General features: G+C 35.9%; 1 protein-coding gene and 1 long non-coding RNA gene across 19 annotated transcripts in view; one reads left to right on the plus strand and one right to left on the minus strand.

The window, feature by feature from the left end:
• The window catches only part of LOC138763819 (serine-rich adhesin for platelets-like), a 173,277-nt gene that overhangs the window by 70,476 nt on the left and 80,201 nt on the right, over positions 1 to 22,600 (plus strand). For all 18 annotated transcript variants that reach the window (XM_069938612.1, XM_069938611.1, XM_069938595.1 and 15 more), the window contains one exon: positions 5,593 to 5,701. In XM_069938612.1, coding sequence (XP_069794713.1) covers positions 5,593 to 5,701 — 109 coding nt within the window. The remainder of the gene's footprint in view (positions 1 to 5,592; positions 5,702 to 22,600) is intronic.
• LOC138763823 (uncharacterized) overlaps positions 1 to 22,600 on the minus strand; it is an 84,007-nt gene that overhangs the window by 14,425 nt on the left and 46,982 nt on the right. The window lies entirely within an intron of this gene.

Raw genomic sequence — 22,600 nt, forward strand, 5'->3', positions numbered from 1 at the left:
TGCAGGAAGGATGTAAATACTATAGAGAGGGTGTTGAAGAGATTTACAAGAATGCTCCCTGGATTGAAGAGCATGACTCATGAGGTCAGGATGAGTGAACTTGATCTTTCCTGCTTGGAGTGATGAAGGCATTGATTATGTGGATGACCAGAGGCTTTTTCCCAGGGGTGAAATGACTAACACAAAGGGGCATTGTTTTAAAGTGATTGGGAGTAAGTACAGGGGGATGTAAGAGGTAAGTTTTTCACACAGAGAGTGGTGGGTACATGGAATGTGCATGAAAGGCAACAGTGGTGGAGGCAGTTACAATAGGATATTTTAGAGGAATATGATTAGGAGGTAAGAGATGGGGAGAGTAGCATTACTGGTCAGGGATAGTATCACGGGTGTAGAAAGGTCTACTGAGTTGGTGTGAGTGGAAGTCAGAAATAGGAAGGGAGCAATCACTGTACTAGGAGAGGTCTATAGGCTCACAAAATGGCCCTCAGGACATCGAGGAATAGATAAGTAGGCAGATTTTGGAATTATGCAGAAATTACAATGCTGTTGGTATGGGAGACTTCAACTTCCCTAATGTTGACTGGCACCTCCTGACTGCAAAAGGGATAGATGGGGCAGAATTTGTCAGGTATGTCCAAGAAGGGATTCCTGACACAGTAATGTGGACCAGCCATCCAGAGGAGGGGCCAGACTGGATCTATTAATGGGTAATGAAGATGGTCAGGTGGTAGATCACAACCATATAACCACTTACAGCACAGAACAGGTCAGTTTGGCCCTACTAGTCCATGCTGTAACAAATTCCCACCCTCCTAGTCCCACTGACCAGCACCCGGTCCATACCCCTCCAGTCCTCTCCTATCCATGTAACTATCCAGTCTATCCTTAAATGTAACCAATGATCCCGCCTCAACTACGTCTGCCGGAAGCTCATTCCACATCCCTACCACCCTTTGCGTAAAGAAATTTCCCCTCATGTCCCCTTATAATTTTCCCCCTTCAATCTTAAACCATGCCCTCTAGTTTAAACCATCTCCCCCACTCTTAATTGAAAAAGCCTATCAACATTTACTGTCTGTCCCTTTTAAAATCTTAAACACCTCTTTCAAGTCCCCCCTCAATCTTCTACGCTCTAGAGAAAAAAGCCCTAGTCTGAACAACCTTTCCCTGTAACTCAAACCTTGAAATCCTGTCAACATTCTCGTGAACCTTCTCTGCACTCTCTCTATTTTGTTTATATCTTTCCTATAATTTGGTGACCAAAACTGTACACAGTACTCCAAATTTGGCCTCACCAGTGCCTTGTACAATTTCATCATAACCTCCCTACTCTTGAATTCAATACACCGATTTATGAAGGCCAACATTCCAAATGCCTTCTTTACCACACCATCTACCTGAGTATCAGCCTTGAGGGTACTATTTACCACAACTCCTAAATCCCTTTGTTGCTCTGCACATTTAATGCATATGACCTATTTAGATTTGCCTTTCCAAAATGTAACACCTCACACTTATCTGTATTAAATTCCATCAGCCATTTCTCAGCCCACACCTCCAGCCTTCCTAAATCACCTTTTAATCTACGGTAATCTTCCTCACTGTCCACAACACCACCAATCTTTGTATCATCCGCAAACTTGCTTATCCAATTCTCCACCCCTACTTCCAGATCATTAATATATATAACAAACAATAGTGGACCCAGGACTGATCCCTGAGGAACTCCACTAGTCACCGGCCTCCAATTGGACAAACAATTTTCTACCACTACTCTCTGACACCTCCCATCCAACCATTGCTGAATCCATTTCACTACCTCCTTATTTATACCTAATGCCTCCACCTTTTTTCCTATCCTCCTGTGAGGAAGTTTGTCAAAAGCTTTACTAAAGTCTAAATAGACAATATCCACAGCTTTCCCTTCATCAACCTTTTTTGTAACCCCCTCGAAAAACTCAATCAGGTTTGTCAAGCATGATCTACCCCTGACAAAACAATGCTGATTACTCCCTATCAATCCCTGTACCTCCAAATATTTGTAAATACCATCCCTCAGAACACTTTCCATCAACTTACCCACCACAGACATCAGACTCACAGGCCTATAATTCCCAGGTTTACATTGGACCCTTTCTTAAACAGTGGAACTACATACGCCACCCTCCAATCCTTTGGCACTACCCCCGTGACCAGTGACATCCTAAGTATCTCTGTTAATGGCCCCACTATCTGTCCACAAGCCTTCCTGAGTGTCCTTGGGAATATTTTGTCCGGTCCCGGAGATTTATCCACCTTTATCTTTTTCAACACAGTCATCACTACCTCCTCAGTTATCCTTATATGCTTCATGACCTCCCCACTATTTTTCTTTACTTTCAACTGGTTCAATATTTTTTTTCCCTAGTGAATACCAAGGCAAAGAAATCATTCAAAATTTCCTCCATTTCCTCTGACTTCTCACTCAGCCTACCCTGGCTATCTACAAGGGATCCAATTTTATCCCTCACTAATCTTTTACTTTTAATGTACCTTTAGAAACCCTTTGGATTTATTTTTACTCTGTCTGCCAAAGCCTCTTCGTGCCTTTTTTTGGCCTTTCTAATTTCTTTCTTAAGATTCCTTCTACACTCCTTGTAGTCCTCCTTCAAACTCTCAGCTCCCTGCCCTTTATACCTCTTGTACACCTCCCTTTTTCTCCTAACCAAATTTTCAATATTCTTTGAAAACCAAGCCTCCCTATGACTTCCAGCCTTTCCTTTGATCCTCACTGGGACATATCTCCTCTGTACCCTCAAAATTTCTTTTTTGAATATCCTCCATTTTTCATTTACATCCTTACCTGAAAATATCCTGTCCCACTCAATACTCCCCAAATCCCTTCTTATTCCTTCGAAATTTGCTCTTCTCCAATCCAGAACCTCAACTTTAGGGCCCTCCTTGCTCTTCCCTAAAACTACCCGAAAACTAACAGAGTTAGGATCACTAGACCCAATTTGTTCTCCAACATTAATGTCCAATACCTGACCTAGCTCATTCCCTAACAGGAGATCTAGTATTACACCGTCCCGAGTCGGTTCTTCTACTAATTGATTTAGAAAACAATCTTGAACACATTTAACGAACTCTAGCCCATCCAGCCCTCTAACTGTATGGGTATCCCAATCAATGTGAGGGAAGTTAAAATCTTGATGGGGAAGCATTTCAGTGAAAGTAGCCACAGCTCCCTGAGCTTTAGCATAGCTATGGACAAAGATATAAAAGCAGACAAAAGTGTTTAATTGGGGGAAGGAATAATTACAATGGGATGAGGCAGGAACTAGGGAGAGTAAATTGGGAACAGAAGTTCACAGGACAAAGCACAGAAGTAATGTGAAGAATGTTTTGGGACCAATTGCACCAGATTCAAGATAGGTTTGTTCCACTGAAACAGGGTAAAGATGGGAGGAAAAAGGATTGACAAACAGGTGAGGCAGTTAGTTAAGAGGAAGAAGGAAGCATACATTAGATTTAGGAAGTAGGAAACATAAAGGGTCATGAGAATAACATGGTAGCCAGGAAGGAACTGAAGAAAGGTGTTAGGAGAGCTTGAAGAGAACATGAGAAGACCTAGGCAAGTAGGATTAAGGATAACCCCAAAGGGTTCTATGTGTACGTGAAGAACAGAAGGATAATGAGAATGAAGGGGGTCTGCATGAGGATAAAGGAGGCAACATGTACTTGGAGGTGGAGGAGCATACACCAGGTTGCTGTGGGAAGGGAGGGAAGAGGTGGCTGGGTCATTACCTGTGATCTTTGTCTCCTCCTTGGCCACAGGGGAGGAACCTAAGTTTGGACAATTGCAAATGTAGTCCCCTGGGAGAATCCTGTGAATTATAGACCGGTCAGTAGTGTGCCTATTATTTGAGAGGATTTATGTACATTTGGAGAAGTACAGTCTACTCAAGGATAGCATGGACTTGTGAAAGGAACGTTGTGTCTCATGAGCCTAACTGAGGAGCTAACAAAAGAAATTGATGAAGGTTGGGTAGTTGATGTGGTCTATATGGATTTTAGTAAGGCACTTGACAAGATCCCCCTTGAGAGACTGGATTATAAAATCATGAGGCAAGGGACCCATGGAACCTTGGCTGTGTGGGTTAAAAATTGGCTTGCCTGTAGAAAGCAGAGAGTAGTCGTGGACAGAAAGACTTCTGCTTCAAATTCTGGGACCCCTGCTCTTAGTGATTTTTATCAATGACCTGGTTAAAGGGGCAGAAGGATAGGTCAGTAAATTTGCGGATGACACAAAGGTTGGAGGAGTTGTGGATAGTGCTGAAGGTTGTTGTAGGTTGTAGACAGGGATGCAGAGTTGAGTGGAAAAATGGCAGATGGGGTTCAATCTGGATAAGTGTGAGGTGATGCATTTCAGAAGGTCAAACCAGAAGACAGACTGTAGGGTTAATGGTCGGATACTTAAGAGTCTGGAAGAATAGTGAGACCTTGGGGTCCAAATCCATACGTCTCTCTAGGTTGCCACACATGATAATTGGATAGTTAAGAAGGCTTATGGGATGCTGGGCTTCATTAAAAGGGGGATTGAATTCAAGAGTTGAGCGGTCATGTTGCAACTCTACAGATCTCTGGTGAGACCATGCTTAGAGTATTGCGTTCAGTTCTATAGAGGGTGCAGAGGAGATTTATCAAGATGTTGGCTGGGATTTGAAAATAAGTCTCGTTAGGCAAGGTTAACAGAGCTCAAACTTTTCTCTTTGGAGCAAAAAAGGATGAGAGATGACCTAATAGAGGTCTAGAAGATTCTATGAGGCATAGATAAGGTGGACAACCACCACATTTTCCTTGGATAGGAATAGCAAACACAAGTGGTCATCTCTACAAAGTGAAGGGAAGAATGTTTAGGGGAGACTTCAGGGGTAAGTTTTTTATTTTAAACACAGAGATGTAGGTGCCTGGAATACCTTGCCTGGGATGGTGGTGGAGGCTGGAAGATTAGGGGCATTTAAGAGACTCTTGGGGATGTGGATGAAATAAAAATAGAGGATTACAAGGTAGGAAGGGTTTAGTTTTTTTTGGTAGGAATATATAGGTCAGCACAACATCAAGGGCCGAAGGGTCTGAACTGAGCTGTAATGTTCTAAGTTCTATATTAGATAGGTACATTGAACTGAGAAAAATGGAGGGTTACGCAGCAAGTACATTCTAGACAGTTATTAGGACAGCATAACACAGTGGGCCAAAGGTCTTGTACTGTAGAGTAGTTTTCAGTGTTCTGTGTTATTTTTTTATTTAAATTTGATTTGCCTGTTATGTTAAAATTATGTGGCAACATGATTAATTTTGTTTCCATTTTATCATTTTCTGTGAACTATGGCATGGATCCAAATTGGCACTGGAGGGTGGCAACTTTTGACAAGCTTATTCAAAAATAAACTTTTCACTGTATCTCTGTACTGTAAACAATTTAATTTAGTTACATTAGCATATGCAATCTGCATCAACACCAATCTGAGGTATACAAAAAGTATCCTTTTTAAAGTTGTTCCAGTTATATTACCAATTTGCATTCATTTGATCATGGAAACTGTTTTACAGGAAAAATATGAGAACATAGACTGTGAACATCCTGTTGAGTGTGAAAATATGGACTTTCTACTATGTACCACAAGAAACGATCCTTCTCAATATTATCCTGAATTGAATGGTATGTCACTAAATTCCAGGTGCCTGGCGTTATAGATTGTTATCAGATTTGCTGCTGTTGAAGATTTGTACAATACTGCATTTTCTTTTTCTTTTATTCTTTCAAATCTTGTGCTAGCTAATACCATTGCAAAGGTTTCTCTAAAATGTTCTAAACAATTCAGTAACATGTCATTTAGTGTAAAAATAAATGAAAACTATTTGAAATTGCATGTTATTGTGATATATGCTGACCTGATATATGTTGTACATACTTAATTAATCATGCATGATGTGAAAAACCTTGTAGCCACATAAAACACCAGATTTTCTTCACAGAATACCCATTAAATATATCAAATTTCTGTTTATTTTTTAGTCTATCCAAATCTATTACCTTAGCCTGAGTTCTTTCAGAAAGATTGATTTCTTCCTAACTCTTGGTGAAATAAATTAAAGTAAGGATTTGGAATCTTAGCAAATTGTTCATTCCCCCTTTTTATTTCTCACCAAGGGACCTTCTGGTGTTTACCTCTAGGTAGAGATCTAGAGAAGAATGATGCCTAACTTGAATCACAATTCTTGCAATTGCAAATTGCAAATCTTGTGCAAATTTGTTTGGATTGAAAATATTTTGATCTACTAATCTCTGATTAGTTTATTCTTGAGTTCCTGTGTGAGTAAATTAATTATTGCCTTCCCATTCTATAAATCATCCTCTAAACATTTTATTAGTTAAAATTCATAGTGCATAATTTAATAACTGCTGAAAACTAAATTGTTACAAAACAAGTGGTTCAATATTAAACCATGAAATAATAACAGAAAAAAACGAGAAATCCTGGGAAGAGAATGTTCCTTCATGCACAATACAGAGTGATAATGCGTATGCTCCTTTCCTCTTCACCTTTTGCAATCTTAGAATGTATAATTATGCTACTTGTAGCCAGAAATTGGCTTATAATCTCCAACACTGGATTTTAAGGTATGTAATGGTGAAGCGGCTCTTATGACATTTGAGTAATGGTTCTTGCAGATGAATACAGATTAGAGCCTGTGGTGAGCGAAAGCCTTTCAAGCATATTGGAAACCTGGTGAAATACTCTCCACTTATCCACTCCAAAAACAAAGATTGACAACATCAAGACAAAGCAGTTTACCTAATTATCACTCTATCCACTTTTTTTGTGTCAATTTTATTTTTCATTTATATCAATACAAATACAGTACTTATCCATATCATACAGAATAATTAAAAACAATGCAAGAAGAATACATAATTTAATATTTTCTTCCCCCCTACCCTCCCCCCTCCCTCCCCAAAAAGTAAGAAAAAGGAAAAAGCCTGCCTGAATTGATCATATATCCTTCATTAATTAATTAAATTTCAAATTTACAAATATAATCTTAAACCTTAAGTTAACTAAGGTGAGTTGGTGCAGGAGTAGCAGATGCTGTAGATGAACTCTTACCAGTAAAATCCATATGATTTCCAAATCTTATCACATTTTTCTGGTTGATTCCGTAAATTATACGTTTTTTTCTTATGATGTACAATTTTAAAATTCCATTTGGCATCTATTCAACACCACATTATTATCTAGTTTTCACGTTATTGCTACACTTAAAAACTTCCTCTGATAAATATCTAACTTCAAATCATAACAAAAATATTTTGGGATCTTTCAAAACTTGCATCTTCATAACTTGTCCCAGTAAAATACTTATATCTTCCTAAAATATTTCTACTTTTTCACATTGCCCTCCTGCATGTAAAAAGGTTCTTACCTCTTTATTACGTCTAAAACATTGATCAAAGCTATTAGAATTAAGTCCATGTAATTTATTTGGAGTATAAAATCTGAGGCGCCTGCAAGCTCACACAAAGACACAAGAGAAACTTGTCCGTGAACTACTCTTTGCAGATGATGCCGCTTTAGTTGCCCATTCAGAGCCAGCTCTTCAGCACTTGACGTCCTGCTTTGCGGAAACTGCCAAAATGTTTGGCCTGGAAGTCAGCCTGAAGAAAACTGAGGTCCTCCATCAGCCAGCTCCCCACCATGACTACCAGCCCCCCCACATCTCCATCGGGCACACAAAACTCAAAACGGTCAACCAGTTTACCTATCTCGGCTGCACCATTTCATCAGATGCAAGGATCGACAATGAGATAGACAACAGACTCGCCAAGGCAAATAGCGCCTTTGGAAGACTACACAAAAGAGTCTGGAAAAACAACCAACTGAAAAACCTAACAAAGATAAGCGTATACAGAGCCGTTGTCATACCCACACTCCTGTTCGGCTCCGAATCATGGGTCCTCTACCGGCACCACCTACGGCTCCTAGAACGCTTCCACCAGCGTTGTCTCCGCTCCATCCTCAACATCCATTGGAGCGCTTGCACCCCAAACGTCGAAGTACTCGAGATGGCAGAGGTCGACAGCATCGAGTCCACGCTGCTGAAGATCCAGCTGCGCTGGATGGGTCACGTCTCCAGAATGGAGGACCATCGCCTTCCCAAGATCGTATTATATGGCGAGCTCTCCACTGGCCACCGTGACAGAGGTGCACCAAAGAAAAGGTACAAGGACTGCCTAAAGAAATCTCTTGGTGCCTGCCACATTGACCACCGCCAGTGGGCTGATAACGCCTCAAACCGTGCATCTTGGCGCCTCACAGTTTGGCGGGCAGCAACCTCCTTTGAAGAAGACCGCAGAGCCCACCTCACTGACAAAAGGCAAAGGAGGAAAAACCCAACACCCAACCCCAACCAACCAACTTTCCCTTGCAACCGCTGCAATCGTGTCTGCCTGTCCCGCATCGGACTTGTCAGCCACAAACGAGCCTGCAGCTGACGTGGACTTTTTACCCCCTCCATAAATCTTCGTCCGCGAAGCCAAGCCAAAGAAAGAATATAATTGATGTAAAAAAAAGGTACCATTTGGTATCTGACATTCATTGTATTAGTTACATTTTCATAACATAGTCTTGACCATATTCCTTCTTGAATTTGTATATTTAAATTTTTTTCCCATCTCAATTTAGATTTCAATAGATCTTTTTTCTGCATAGTCTCTTGCAATTTAATATACATATTAGTCATAAATCTTTTGATAAATTTATCAGTTATTAAATATTCAAATTGACTTTGTTCAGGTAATCTAAAATTCAGTTCTAACTTTCTTTTTAAGTATGATTTAAGCTGATAATAATAAAAATAGTATTATTTGGTATATTATACTTACCGTAAATATGCGTGTATAATGCATTTCGCGTATAATGAGACCCCACCCATTTTTGAGGGGGAAAAGGGAGAAATATTTTACCTCCCCCCCCCGTGTATAATATGACCTCCCCCCACCATTTTTATTGGCCCAAAATCATCATGTATGTGCCACTTTGACAGGCTGTTTCAAATGGTGGCTGCCATTACCACACTGTATTGTGGGAGAAAAGTGGTGTTGTGTTGAATTAAATTATAAAAACATCATAGTAAACATAATCAATTTATTGTTCAAAATATATATGTCAATAAAAATAAAAACATTATTTATTTTAAAATCCTTCAAAATAAGACTCATCATCATCAGATGATGTCAATTCTTCTCTGTTGATCTTTTCATCTGTGGCCCAGCCTGTTGTGTCTGTTATTTCATCTTCAAATTCATATTCATAGTCTGAAGTAGTGGTGGTGCTTGCATTGTCCCATAAAACATCATCTTCAGTCCCATCCATTTTGTTACTGATTCCTGTCTTTAAAAAAAACTCAAGGAGACCATATTGCTTGGAAGTGAATCCCATATAACCATATAACCACTTACAGCACAGAACAGGCCAGTTCAGCCCTACTAGTCCATGCCATAGCAAATCCCCACCCTCCTAGTCCCACTGACCAGCACCCGGTCCATACCCCTCTAGTCCCCTCCTATCCATGTAACGATCCAGTCTTTCCTTAAATGTAACCAATGATCCCGCCTCGACCACGTCTGCCGGAAGCTCATTCCACATCCCCACCACCCTCTGCGTAAAGAAATTTCCCCTCATGTTCCCCTTATAATTTTCCCCCTTCAATCTTAAACCATGTCCTCTAGTTTGAAGCAGGCCTGCTTCACCCAGGAAACAACAGTGGATAGGTCTGGTTTCTTGAGATTTCTCCCTGCTGTTTTCTCCACTTGGTCTGAGGCCATCCGGGAAATCCAGTCTTTTCTAACATGGTCCTTAAATGGCTTATTAAGCAAGGGGGTTGCAGTACACTTGTCAAGCCACCAGGATTAGCAGCTTGGTGTGTCTTGAATCGATTGAGCTGCTTCTTTACTGGTTCTGTCAGATGGGCTTGAAACTGGTCACACACTAACATGATGCTAAAAGAGATCCAGGTCTTCTATTCCACACCTTATCCAACCACAGTTTGACGCTCTCTTCATCCATCCACCCTTTGGTATGGCACTATACAAGAACACTTGGTGGGAACTTTTCTCCTTTTGGAATGGCCTTACACTTAAAGATCACCATTGGCTGTAACTTGGACCGATCAGCTAAGCAGCACAAAACTTTGATGAAATGGGTCTTTCGTGACCTGTCGTCCTTACATAAACTGTCTTACTGCCCACTTTGTCAATAGTTCTGTAACCAGGCATATCAAAACACAAGGGAACTTCATCCATATTGCCGATATTATTTATATCAAAGTTGTGCTCCTTCCTTAGGTTTCACAAATTTGTGATTAAGTTAATAATCTTCTCATTTAAGTCACTGGGAAGCTTCCTGTCATGTGGACAGGAAGTGCCTCTTCATAATCCTCTGACACCAACTATTTGACACCGTGAATGTGCCACTCACTCCATATTGCGATCTTTCTGCAGTTTCCTAGCTTGAAGCTGGATGTGGGAACAGGTGACAATATAGCCATCCTTTCTCCGGCTCCCTACCCAGTCAACCAGTGCCTTCTCCAGATCCGGATATAGAGCCTGCTTTCTCCGAGCACGTTTGGTCATGGGCAACTTGGCTCTCTCTGATTTCTGCTTCCTCCAAAGCCTGATGTTACTCTCTGCAATGCCGAATTCTCTGGAGGCTGCAGAGATGTTATTGCTTTCTGCATACTTGATAACTTTCAGCTTAAATGATGCATAATAAGTACTGCGTCTTCTCTTCGTTCCAGGAGAAAACATCACAGATAGAAGTTAGAACACCAAAATACGTGCATCTAGAATAACTTATTTTTCAGTTTAACGTCCGTTTATATAAGTGACATTAATGTAATTACCTCTCTTTATCATGTACTTCAAAGGTTAATGGATTTATTAATCGTAGATAACTACATACATAGATAAACGGTGTCTTTTTAAAAAATTCTTAGTTTCATATAACCATGTACCACCAATGTAAATAAAACCACGTGGTAAATCAGTCAATTTAGGCAGCTACTGATAATCTTACTGATCATTAAACCTGGCAGAAAAAAATGTTAATAACCTTGTGTATAATGCGACTCCCTACTTTGAGCTCGAATTTTGGTACCAAGTTTTTCACATTGTACACGCATATTTACGATACCTTTCAATTGGTCAAAAGTTAAGAAAAACAGAACCCAAAAAACAATCTTTTATCCTTTTTATTCCACAATTATACCAAATATCAAAAAAGAATTATTAACTGTAAAGGGAATCAAAGGATTTTGCTTTAATAACATTTTAGCTAATTGATAATTCTTCATTCCTCTTTCTACATGGATTTCATTCCATACTTTAAGTATATGTTTCAGAATTGGTGTGTCTATTTGCCCTCTCAACAGTTCTTCATGCCATTTATACAAAATGTGTTCAGAATTATTTTTACCTATTTTACTCATTTTTATTTGTACCCATGCTGTCTTTTCATCAGTCTGGTAACAAGAAGACAAAAAACTAAGTTGAGCTGATTTATAATATTTTTTAAAATTCGGCATTCTTAGTCCTCCCCGGTCCTATTTCCATGTTAGTTTTTCCAATGCTATCCTGGGCATTTTGTCTCACCAAATAAATCTTCTTAACACTTTTATTTAAATCTTGAAAAACTATCATTGGTACAAAAATTGGTAATGATTGAAACAGGTATTGTAGTCTAGGAAAAAATTAATCTTCACATAATTTATTCTTCCTATTAAAAAAATTGGCAAATCCTTCCATCTTATTAAATCTTCTTTAATTCTATTCAGTAGAGAAATATAATTTAAATAAATTATTTAAATTCTTATCAATATTAATTCCTAGATATTTAACCTTCTCCTTCTGCCATTTAAATTTTGTAATTTTCTTAACTTGAGTATAATCAGTCTCAATCATTGGCATCACTTCACTTTTATCAATATTTACTTTATAACCTGATATTAACCTATACTCTGCCAATCAAACATTTACTGTTTTTTTTAAACTTTATTTAAAGATTTTATCACAGGAATAAAAAGAAAAATTACATTTAAAGAAAAATATAGAATAAAATAATATAATTACAATACAACATTAAAAACCTAACTTAATTCAACCTAACCGCTCCTACATATACAAGAACTAAAAAAAATCTATATATATATAAAAAACCCCACCCTTTCCCTCCCCCAAAATAAAGAGTGAAGAATTAGTAAAATTAATAATATTATGTATTAAAAAAGCACTCACAAAAAAAAGAAAAATATGACAAATAAAAATAATTTAAAAAAAGATTTATCAGATCTAAAATATCACATCTAGGAACATACTTAAATCAAACTTAATTGCATATACTTAACAAATGGAGTCCACTTCAACTTATAAAAAGACATCTTGAATTGAAAAAGATATCCTTTCCATAATTAAACAAGACTTCAACTCTAAATACCACCTATCCAAAGTTAGTATATTTCTATCTTTCCAAGTAGACGCTATACATTTCTTGGCCACTGCTAAAGCTAAATAGATAAAAGAAATCTGATAATCATTTAATCCTAAATCAATTAATGATTGCATATTCCCTAATAAAAATATATCAGGATCTAAAACAACACAAATATTATATAATCTATTAAATATAAATTGAATACCTTTCCAAAACTGTTGCAATCGGTCACAGGACCAGACAGTATGTAAAAAAGTACTAGCTGTCTGGTCACAATGAAAACAACAGTCTGACTTACTAAGACCTAATTTTTTTAATTTTTCTGGTGTTAGATATAATTGATGTATAAAATTATAATTAATCATCGCTAATCTAGCATTAATCAATTTCCGAATACTGTTTTGACAAATTTCCATCCATGCTTCTTCAGCTATTGTGGAACCTAAATCTTTTTCCCATTTCAACTTATCTTTATCCCAATCTTTCTTACTTTCATTTTCTTGTAAAATACAATACAAATCAGATATATACCCCTTTTCTGATATTGAAAGTACATATTTCTCAAAACTAGTTTCAGGCAATAAAGTCATTTGGCGACCACGTATTTGTTTTACAAATGATCTTAACTGATAGTACACAAATACAGAATTTCCACTAATACCAAATTTCTTTTGTAATTCCTCAAAAGAACGAAAATGTCCTTCAAAAAAAAATCAGATAAGTTTTTTATTCCTTTCCTTTCCCATTGTTTCAAAGTGATATTGGAGACCGTAAAAGGAACAAGTTGATTATTATATAATGGCAATCGCCCAGACCATTTATTTTTAAGCCCCATTTTATCAAGTTTACTCGTCCATAGATTCAACAAATGTTTCAATATTGGTACATCATAAGTTCGTAACAAATTTTTATTCCATCGAAACAAAAATTCATGTGGAAATTTTTCTAAAAGAACTGCCAGTTCTATCTTTGCCCAACTGGGTGGATCCTCCATATTCATTAATGCACTAAGAAATTTAAATTGAGCTGCCTCATAATAATATTGAAAATTAGGTAATCTCAAACCTCCAAATTGAAAGTCCCACATCAATTTTTTCATTGCTACCCTCGGAAATTTTCCCTTCCATAAAAATTCTCTAACTGCTTTATATAAATCCTTAAAAAAACTTTTTTTTAAAAAATAAGGAATTGATTGAAATAAATATTGCATCCGAGGAAAAATATTCATTTTTATAGTATTAATCCTCCCCAATAAACCTAAAGGTAAGTCCTTCCACCTAATCAAATCTAGTTTAATCTTTTTTATTAAAGGAAGATAATTAATTGAATATAAATCTTGATATTCTGTATTGACGTTAATTCCCAAATATTTAATTTGTTTTGTCCACTTCAACCTCGTAATATTTTTATAAATTGAATAATCATCTTTACAAATTGACAAAATTTCACTTTTAGCCCAATTTACCTTATAGCCAGATAATTGACCATAATTTTCTAAAGATTCTTGAATTGCTGGTAAAGAAATATCAGAATCTACCAGGTATAATAAAACATCATCTGCAAATAAATTAATCTTATATTCCTCATTCAAAACTCTCATACCCTTAACATTTTCATTTTGACGTATTAACTGTACCAAAGGTTCAATAACTATAGCAAATAAAGCAGGTGACAATGGACATCCTTGTCTAGTAGACCTTGTTAAATCAAAAGATTCTGAAATCTGTCCATTAGTAGCCTTCGGACTATTATATAAAGCCTTTATCAATCCAATAAATCCAAGAAACAAAATTTCTCAAGTACTTTAAATAAAAACTTCCATTCCACTCTATCAAAAGCCTTTTCTGCATCTAATGAGACCAATATTGGATAATTCATTTGAGATTTAAATTTATTTATCAAAGTAATTAATTGCAAAATATTATCAGACGCATATCTGTTTTTTATAAATCCTGTTTGATCTTTATGTATTATTTCAGGTAAATATTGAGCCAATCTATTAGCCATAACTTTAGCCACAATTTTATAATCTACATTTAACAACGATATTGGTCAATAAGAAGAAACCTCTAAAGGATCTTAATCTTTTTTTGGTATAACTGTAATTATTGCATTAGAACAAGATTCAGGTAATTGAAAAGTTTTATAAATTTGCTGTATTACATTCTTATAAAAAGAAGATATATCAACATAAAAAAATTTTAAAATTCTATAGAGAACCCGTCTTCACCAGGTGCCTTTCCATTTGGCATATCTCTTATAGCCATTTCAATTTCATTCTCTATAAAAGATTTATCCAACTCTTGTTTATCTTCTTGATTCAACTTTGGCAAATTAATATTTTTCAAAAAAGAATCTATTGCATCTTCACTTACATCTTTGCACTCAGATGTATATAATTTTTTATAAAAATTACAAAATTCCTCATTAATTTCTTTTTGTCTAAAAGTAATACCCGATTTTTTTCTAATTGCTGGTATAATCCTAGATAATTGTTCTTTTTTTAACTGCCATGATAAAACTTTATGAGCTTTCATACCCCATTCATAAAACTTATGTTTTGTTCGATTCATTAAACATTCAAATCGATATGTTTGTAATTCATTATACTTTAATTTTAAATTAGTTAACTAGTTCTTTTGCATTTCAGTGGCATTTTTTTGAAATTCTTTTTCACTAACAGTTATCTTTTTCTCTAAATCTTCAATCTCTCTAATTCTCTCTTTCTTTACTTTAGATGCATAGCTAATAATTTGACCTCGTAAAAAAGCTTTCATTGCGTCCCATAAAACAAAATGACTAGAAACAGAGTTAACATTATTACTAATAAAATCCTCAATTTGTTTTTTTAAATAACTAATAAATTCTGGTTTTTGTAATAACATAATGTTAAATCTCCATCTTGGGGTTCTCTGAACATCTTGTGAACTCTGATATTCTAATAATAATAATGAATGATCTGAAACTAACCTTGCCTTATAATCCACAGATATAACCTTATCCTGCAAATGTGTTGAAATTAAGAAATAATCAATTCTTGAAAAGGAATTATGACGTGAAGAATAAAAAGAAAAATCTTTCTCTGTAGGATTAAGTCTTCGCCAAATATCAACTAAATTCATATCTTTCATCATATTAGTCACTTGTACTGCCATCTTAGATTTCTTAATAACTCTTGGATACTTGTCCAATAAAGGCTCCAATACCACATTTAAATCTCCCCCAATCATCACATTGGAATTTGTTTGTCCAAGTAATAAAGACACATCTACAATAAAAGCTGTATCTTCAACATTTGGAGCATAAACATCAAGCAGAGTCCAAGCCTCATTAAAAATTGTACAATTCAATTTTAATAATCTTCCTCCATTTTTCTCTTCATTCTGTAACTGAAATGGTAAATTCTTATGCACCAGAATTGCCACTCCTTTCGCCTTTGAATTAAATGAAGAATAGAAAACTTGTCCAACCCATTCACGTTTAAGTTTCAAATGTTCTTTATCTGTTAAATGAGTTTCCTGCAAAAAAGCCACATCAACTTTTAATTTTTTTAAGTAAGCAAGTACTTTCTTACGCTTAATAGGATTATTTAAACCCTGAACATTAAGAGAGGCAAACTTAAGTTTAGACATTACTTACAATAACACAAAAAAAGAAGAGAAAAAAAAGAAAAACACCCCCTTCCCTTATCCCCTCCTAAAACTACAAAAAAATTTTTAAAGATAATAATAAAAAAAAACTTCACTCCTTAATCCAAAAATTGATTAAAAAAAGAACAGGTAGGAGGTTGCAACCACCTCCTCCTGTCTCAACCGCTCAATGCGGTAACTCTCACAAAATATTGGGTGTGAGATAACTCACACGTAGCTGATGACTTCTGGAAAATGATGCCCACCCAGCTCCCTCTCCCAACTCCCGTTTCACATTAAACTATCATCATTATCTGAAATCTTCTCAGAGAGAAAAAAAAAATTTTTTTTTAATCAACTTTGTCACTCCGACCACCATTGCTTCCATTTCTTCTTGGAATTCGGTTCCCATCTTGCGTCTCCACTCTCCTTGGAGACCGTGGTGGACTACGTCTTTCCTGAAATTGCGTAATTGGCAATAATTGAGCGAAGTCCATAGCTTCCTTAGGATTATCAAAAAATTTTGGTTGATAGCCATCCTGAAAAATCTTCAGTACTGCAGGATATCTAAATATTGCTTTATATCCTTTTTTCCACAACACTTCTTTCACAGGATTAAATTCACATCGTTGAGACATAATTTCTTGACTCAAATCTGGATTTAAAAAAAACATGATTGTTCTGAACCATCAAGGGAGATCCTCTTTGTTGTGCATTTCTTATAGCCACACGCAAAATTGTCTCTCTATCACAATAATTTAAACAACGAACCAAAACAGGTCTTGGATTTTGTCCTGGAAAAGACTTTCTTCTCAAAGCTCTATGGGCACGTTCCAATATTAAGCCTTCCAGAAACTTATCTTGTCCTAACACTTGAGGAATCCATTCAGTGAAAAATTTTCTTGGATCTGATCCTTCCATATCTTCTGGCAAACCAACAATTTTTATATTATTCCGTCTAAATTGATTCTCCAAATAATCAACCTTTTTCGCCAAATTTTTATTCTGAATTTGTAAAATTTCAATTGTTTTATTTACATCTTGTATTTGGTCTCGTACCTCGACTATGCCTTGGTCACAACCATCAAGTCTTTCACTCGTTTCAAGCTTAAAAGCTCCATAATCAACCATCTGTTGAGTATTAATGTCCACCAAAGTATTAAGCTTTGTATTAACCTGAACTAAAGCCTTACCTATTTCTTTTATTGTAGAGGATAACTTAGATTCAAGATTCTTAATAAGCATATCTACTGGAATAGATTCAGGCACAGTAGGATCTTGCTGTTTCTATATAGCCAAAAGGTCTTCTATTTCCTTTGGTTTAACTGCTTTTCTTATAGTATGACTGCGTGTGGAAGCCCCTGCCACAACCTCCTCAGCAGTATCTGGAGGCTGATGGCCAGGGTTATCCTTAACCCATATTATATCAAATGCCTTCATTACATCGATGTCTGTTGAAGTCTTCATTACTGGAGGTGCATTTCGCAGCACCACCGCTACATCAATCGGTAAGCGTCTTTTCAAAGTCGGGTCTTCAGCTGGCAGCATTCCAGCTGTTCTAGGTGTGAAAGATTCACTGACAGCGCTCACAGCGGGCGTTGATTCACGCGCACGAGCCTGGCCAGCCCTTTGTTGCAAGGGCTGCCGGGCGCCATCTTTAAAGAGCCCTGCCGATAAAGAGCGGAGCTCCGTTGCCGAATCTTGTACCTCTCTTCCTGGATCCATTCCACGCTGAGTCCTGGCTTCTTGTAAACAGGTAGGCTCAGATAACTTTGGGAAATGCAGTTTCTTAACGATCTGTTGCCGTTTTTTTTACTTCTTTTCAGCAGTTGTACCATTAGAAACTAATTCAACACCTCTAACTATTTCTAAACTTTTAAAAAGTTTTAACGGGCACTTATAGACAAAACAATAACAAAGAGTCAGGAGAGGACTGGAAGGCACGTCTGTTCCTTACGCCATCTTGCCACACCCCCCACATTTAATGTTTTTTAATGAACTTTCAGGATTTGTAAGATATAATATTACATCATCTGCAAAAAGACTAATTTTATGTTCTTTATCATTTATCTTAAAACCCTCAATCTCAATCTCTTCTAATCACCTCTGCTAAAGGTTCTATAGCCAATGCAAATAAAAAAGATAATGGACTACCTTGTCTAGATGATCTTTCCAATAAAAAAAGATTTTGATATTTGTCTATTTGTAACTACTTTAGTCTTTGAGTGATTATATAATGCCCTTATCCAATTTATAAATTGTTTTGGAATTCCAAAAATCTTCAATACTTTAAATAAATAGTCTCATTCTAACCTGTCAAACACTTTTTCTGTATCTAAAGCCAAAGCTATTGATGGTATTTTTCTTTTATGAGCCATATTTAACAAACTTAAAAACTGCTGTTTTAAACAACTCTGGTAAATCACAAATATCCTTCATTTGATCTAACAATCCCATAAATATAGGAATCAATAACTCTTTAAATTATCTGTAGAACTCCAGAGAGAAACCATCTTCCCCTAGAGACATTATTTGGTAAGGACATCAATATATCATATATTTCTGTAACCGTAAAAGAATTTGTTCATTCAATCTTACCTTCAGTATTTAATTGTGGCAAAATAATTTGTGACAAATATTCATCTATTTTATCTCCATCTTTCAAAGATTCCGATTAATATAATTAATTATAAAATTTAATAAAAACATAATTAATACTCTGTGTTTTTAAGTAAGATGACTGGATTCATCTTTTATAGCTATTAATATTCTCAATAATTGTTCAGTCTTTAATTGCCATGCTAAAATTTTATGCATTCTATTTCCCAACTAATAATATTTTTGAGTTTTCCTTGTATCTCTCGCCACTTTATATGGTTGTATTGCATTTAATTTCAATTTTTGAAAATCAAATACTCTTCATTTCTCGTAATTTACTTGATTTTGTAATTCTTTTTCCATCTTTGTTATTTCATTTTCCAAATGATTAACTTCAGATATATATTCTTTTTTAACCTTAGCTGTATAACTTATTATTTGACCTCTTAAATAAACCTTCATAGAGTCTCAAACCACAAACTTATTGGTTTCAGAGTGTTCATTAATGTCTAAAAAAATGTAACTGCTGTCTTATAAATTCACAAAAATCTTACCTTTTAAACAATGCAGTATTAAACCTCCATCTACAACCTATACTTTGCTCTTCATCCAATAAAATTAGCATAACTAAAGGTGAATGATCAGACAATATTCTTGCTTGATATTCAATATTTTGAACTCTTGCTAGTAGATGAGAGGATTAAAAACATATCTATACTTGAATATGTCTTATGTCTAAAAGAATAAAATGAATAGTCTCTAATGCCAAGATGCATTTTCCTCCGTCAACAAGATTCATTTCATTCTTAAAATGCATCCCAGTTTTAACTACCTTGTTTTTAACCATAATTCCACCTGATCTATCCAACTTCAAATCAAAAGTAAAGTTAAAATCTCCTATCATAATTATTTTCACCTTTGAATTAGCTAATTGCATAAAAATATCTTGTATAAATTTTCCATCATCTATATTCGGTGCATACATAACCATCACATATCTCCCCACTTTATCAATAAATACATCCAGTATTTTAATTGATAAACTTTTATTTATTAATATTGCTACCCCTCTGGCTTTAGAATTAAATGAAGGAGACAATACCATTCCTACCCAATCTCTCTTTAATTATGCATGTTCTATTTCCATTAGATGGGTTTCTTGTAAAAAAGCCATATCTACTTTAGTTTTTTTATATAACTTTTTCTCTTTATCAGATTCTAAATGCCATTAATATTGATACTAATAAAAGACAATTTCCCTGCCATTAAACACCAATATTAAACACCATATGTCCATCCAGCATTCCCCTCCCTCCTCCCCACTCACCCCAATTCTCCTTATATAACATACTACATGTATAAACAGTCCAGACTTGAACCAAAAAAAGTAAATAAGTGAAGAAAAGCCCCTGAGGTGGGTGATGTGAAAACATCTCAATACGGGATGCAAAAAGTATAACATTAGTGCCCATGATTCTGCAGTGGTTAGCATCATATTGCCCACTAACTCACTCGATATACCATACCATCCCATACGATAATTTTAAAAATAAATCAAATAATCCAATAATCTTATTAAATCAAATAGATCACGCACATTATAGGTTATACCTTCCTCTCCCTTTAAACTCTCAAAACACAATATAATTTCAGTTACAGCAAAATTCTTTCAGTTATGTAATTAATTTAGGTATCACCTAAATTAAAGACCATCTGTTGGTCTTTAGCAGGCAATGAATCAGCATATACCTTTCCTTCATTGAGCTCAGTAAAAAATCTATTCCTCCCTCCTGGGACAAATACTTTAAATACAGCAGGATATCTCAAAACAAAGGCATAGCCTTTTTTCCATAAGACATATTTAACTGGATTAAACTCTTCTTTTTTTAGCAAATCAAAACTTGTGTCAGGATAAAAGAAAATCTTATTTCCATTCTAAATCAAAGGTGATTGTTTTGCTGCCAATTCCATTATCTTCTCTCTTACTTCAAATGGAAGGAATCTGACAAGTATTGGATGGGACCTTTGGTCAGGCTGATGTTTAGGTATCAGTGCCCTATGGGCTTGCTCAATCTCCAAATCTCCTTCAAATTCAGCCTGACCCAAAGATTCTGGTATCCATCGTTGTAAACATTTTATCAAATCTTGACCTTCATCACCTTGTTTAAGTCCAACAATCTTGATATTATTCCGTCTACTAAAGTTTTCCAAAATGTCTAGTTTTCCATGAACTGATCATTCTTGACAGCAGCTTCTGATTGTACCTTCTTCATTTGGTCTTTGATATTTTGAATCTCAAATTCATTTTCTTCCAAATCTTGTGTCAATTGTTGCATTAATCTTTCAATCTTGTCCCCATTCTTCCTTATTTCATCAGTTAATACTTCCATAGATTGTCGAAAAAAGTCTAAAAATTATTTAATTTCAGAAGATAAAGAAGCTTCTGCACCTTTTTCTGCTTTTTTCTTGATTGTAGATCATTCTTCATCTTTTCTTTGCTTTTACAGGTCCTCTTCTTGATCGCTAGAGCTGTGAGTATTTTGTATATTTTTAAAAATTTCCTCCACTTTTTTATATGCTCTGCGCATGCGCAAGGAGTCGCGCATGCGCAGAATCACTTGTTCAGTCTATGTTGGTGGCTATCGTCGGGGAGACCTTGTGCAGCAGTGTCCAAGGTCTCCCCGGCTTCTGGCCTTTCTCCTTTAGATACTACCTTACGGACAGCTCCAGGATCCTTTCTTAAGGTAGGCCTCACTTACTTTTCTTGCTCAGTTTCTTCTACAACAGTAAGGCCTTTATCCTTCTTTGGTGGCATTGTTAATATCTTCTATATGCCTTTAAACAATTCTTCCTTATAATTTCTGTAACTTTTATTGTTTTTTTTATCATTTTTTCTCAACATTTTCATGGCACCCCCCCCCCACTCCATCCATTTTAAATATTTATTCACTTCACCATCAATGTACAGTTGCTGCAGTACCATCTGCAGCAAAATGCACTGTATTTACTTGCTTCAGCTACTCTACCACCAAGAATAATGAGGGCAGCATATAAATGGGAATACCACACTTCTCCCTGAATTGCATATTATCCTGACTTGGGATCATATTGTTGAATCTTTGCTGCTATTAGGTATGAGTCTTGAAACTCCCTACCCAACTATACTGTGCAGTAATGCCATCATAGAAAGACTGATTAAAGCTGGCTTATTTCTATGTTCCTGAGGGTATTTGGAGATGGGCACTAACTTACCAGCGATCCCCAGAATTTGGAAAAAGACTAAATTCTAAAACAACTACCAATAGGAATAGCTTCTCTGTATTTATCCTCTATAAACCATCATTATATTTACACCACCATCAAAACCTTGTTGTATACTATAACCTCAGCTTCTGTAGTATAGCCCAGGTTTTTCTGCTGAATGGTTATTCCATAAACTCATTCCTTATCTTTGCTAGTACCTATTCACCTTCTACAAGTGTGACCAGAATAGAATACACGTGTTTTTAAAATGTTGAATATAACTTCTTGATTTCTCTGGTTTTGCAGCCAATAACCTTTTATGCTTTGCCAGCAGCGTTCTCAAATAAATCCCGCCACATTCAAAGATGCATGCATCTCTATGTTTCTGCACAATACAATACCACTTTTGTGCAGAAATGGAGAAATGTGGTCTCTTTTCATTCTATTGCAAATGTTATCACTTTGCATTTTTCTGTATTAAATTCCAATTCCCATTCTGTTAGACATTAGAACCACAGAACACTACAGCACAGAAACAGGCCACTTCAGCCCTTCCAATCTGTGATGAACCATTTTTTTGCCTCATCCCACTGACCTGCA

This window comes from Narcine bancroftii, chromosome 5 (assembly GCF_036971445.1).
Source record: "Narcine bancroftii isolate sNarBan1 chromosome 5, sNarBan1.hap1, whole genome shotgun sequence".
NCBI lineage: Eukaryota > Metazoa > Chordata > Chondrichthyes > Torpediniformes > Narcinidae > Narcine > Narcine bancroftii.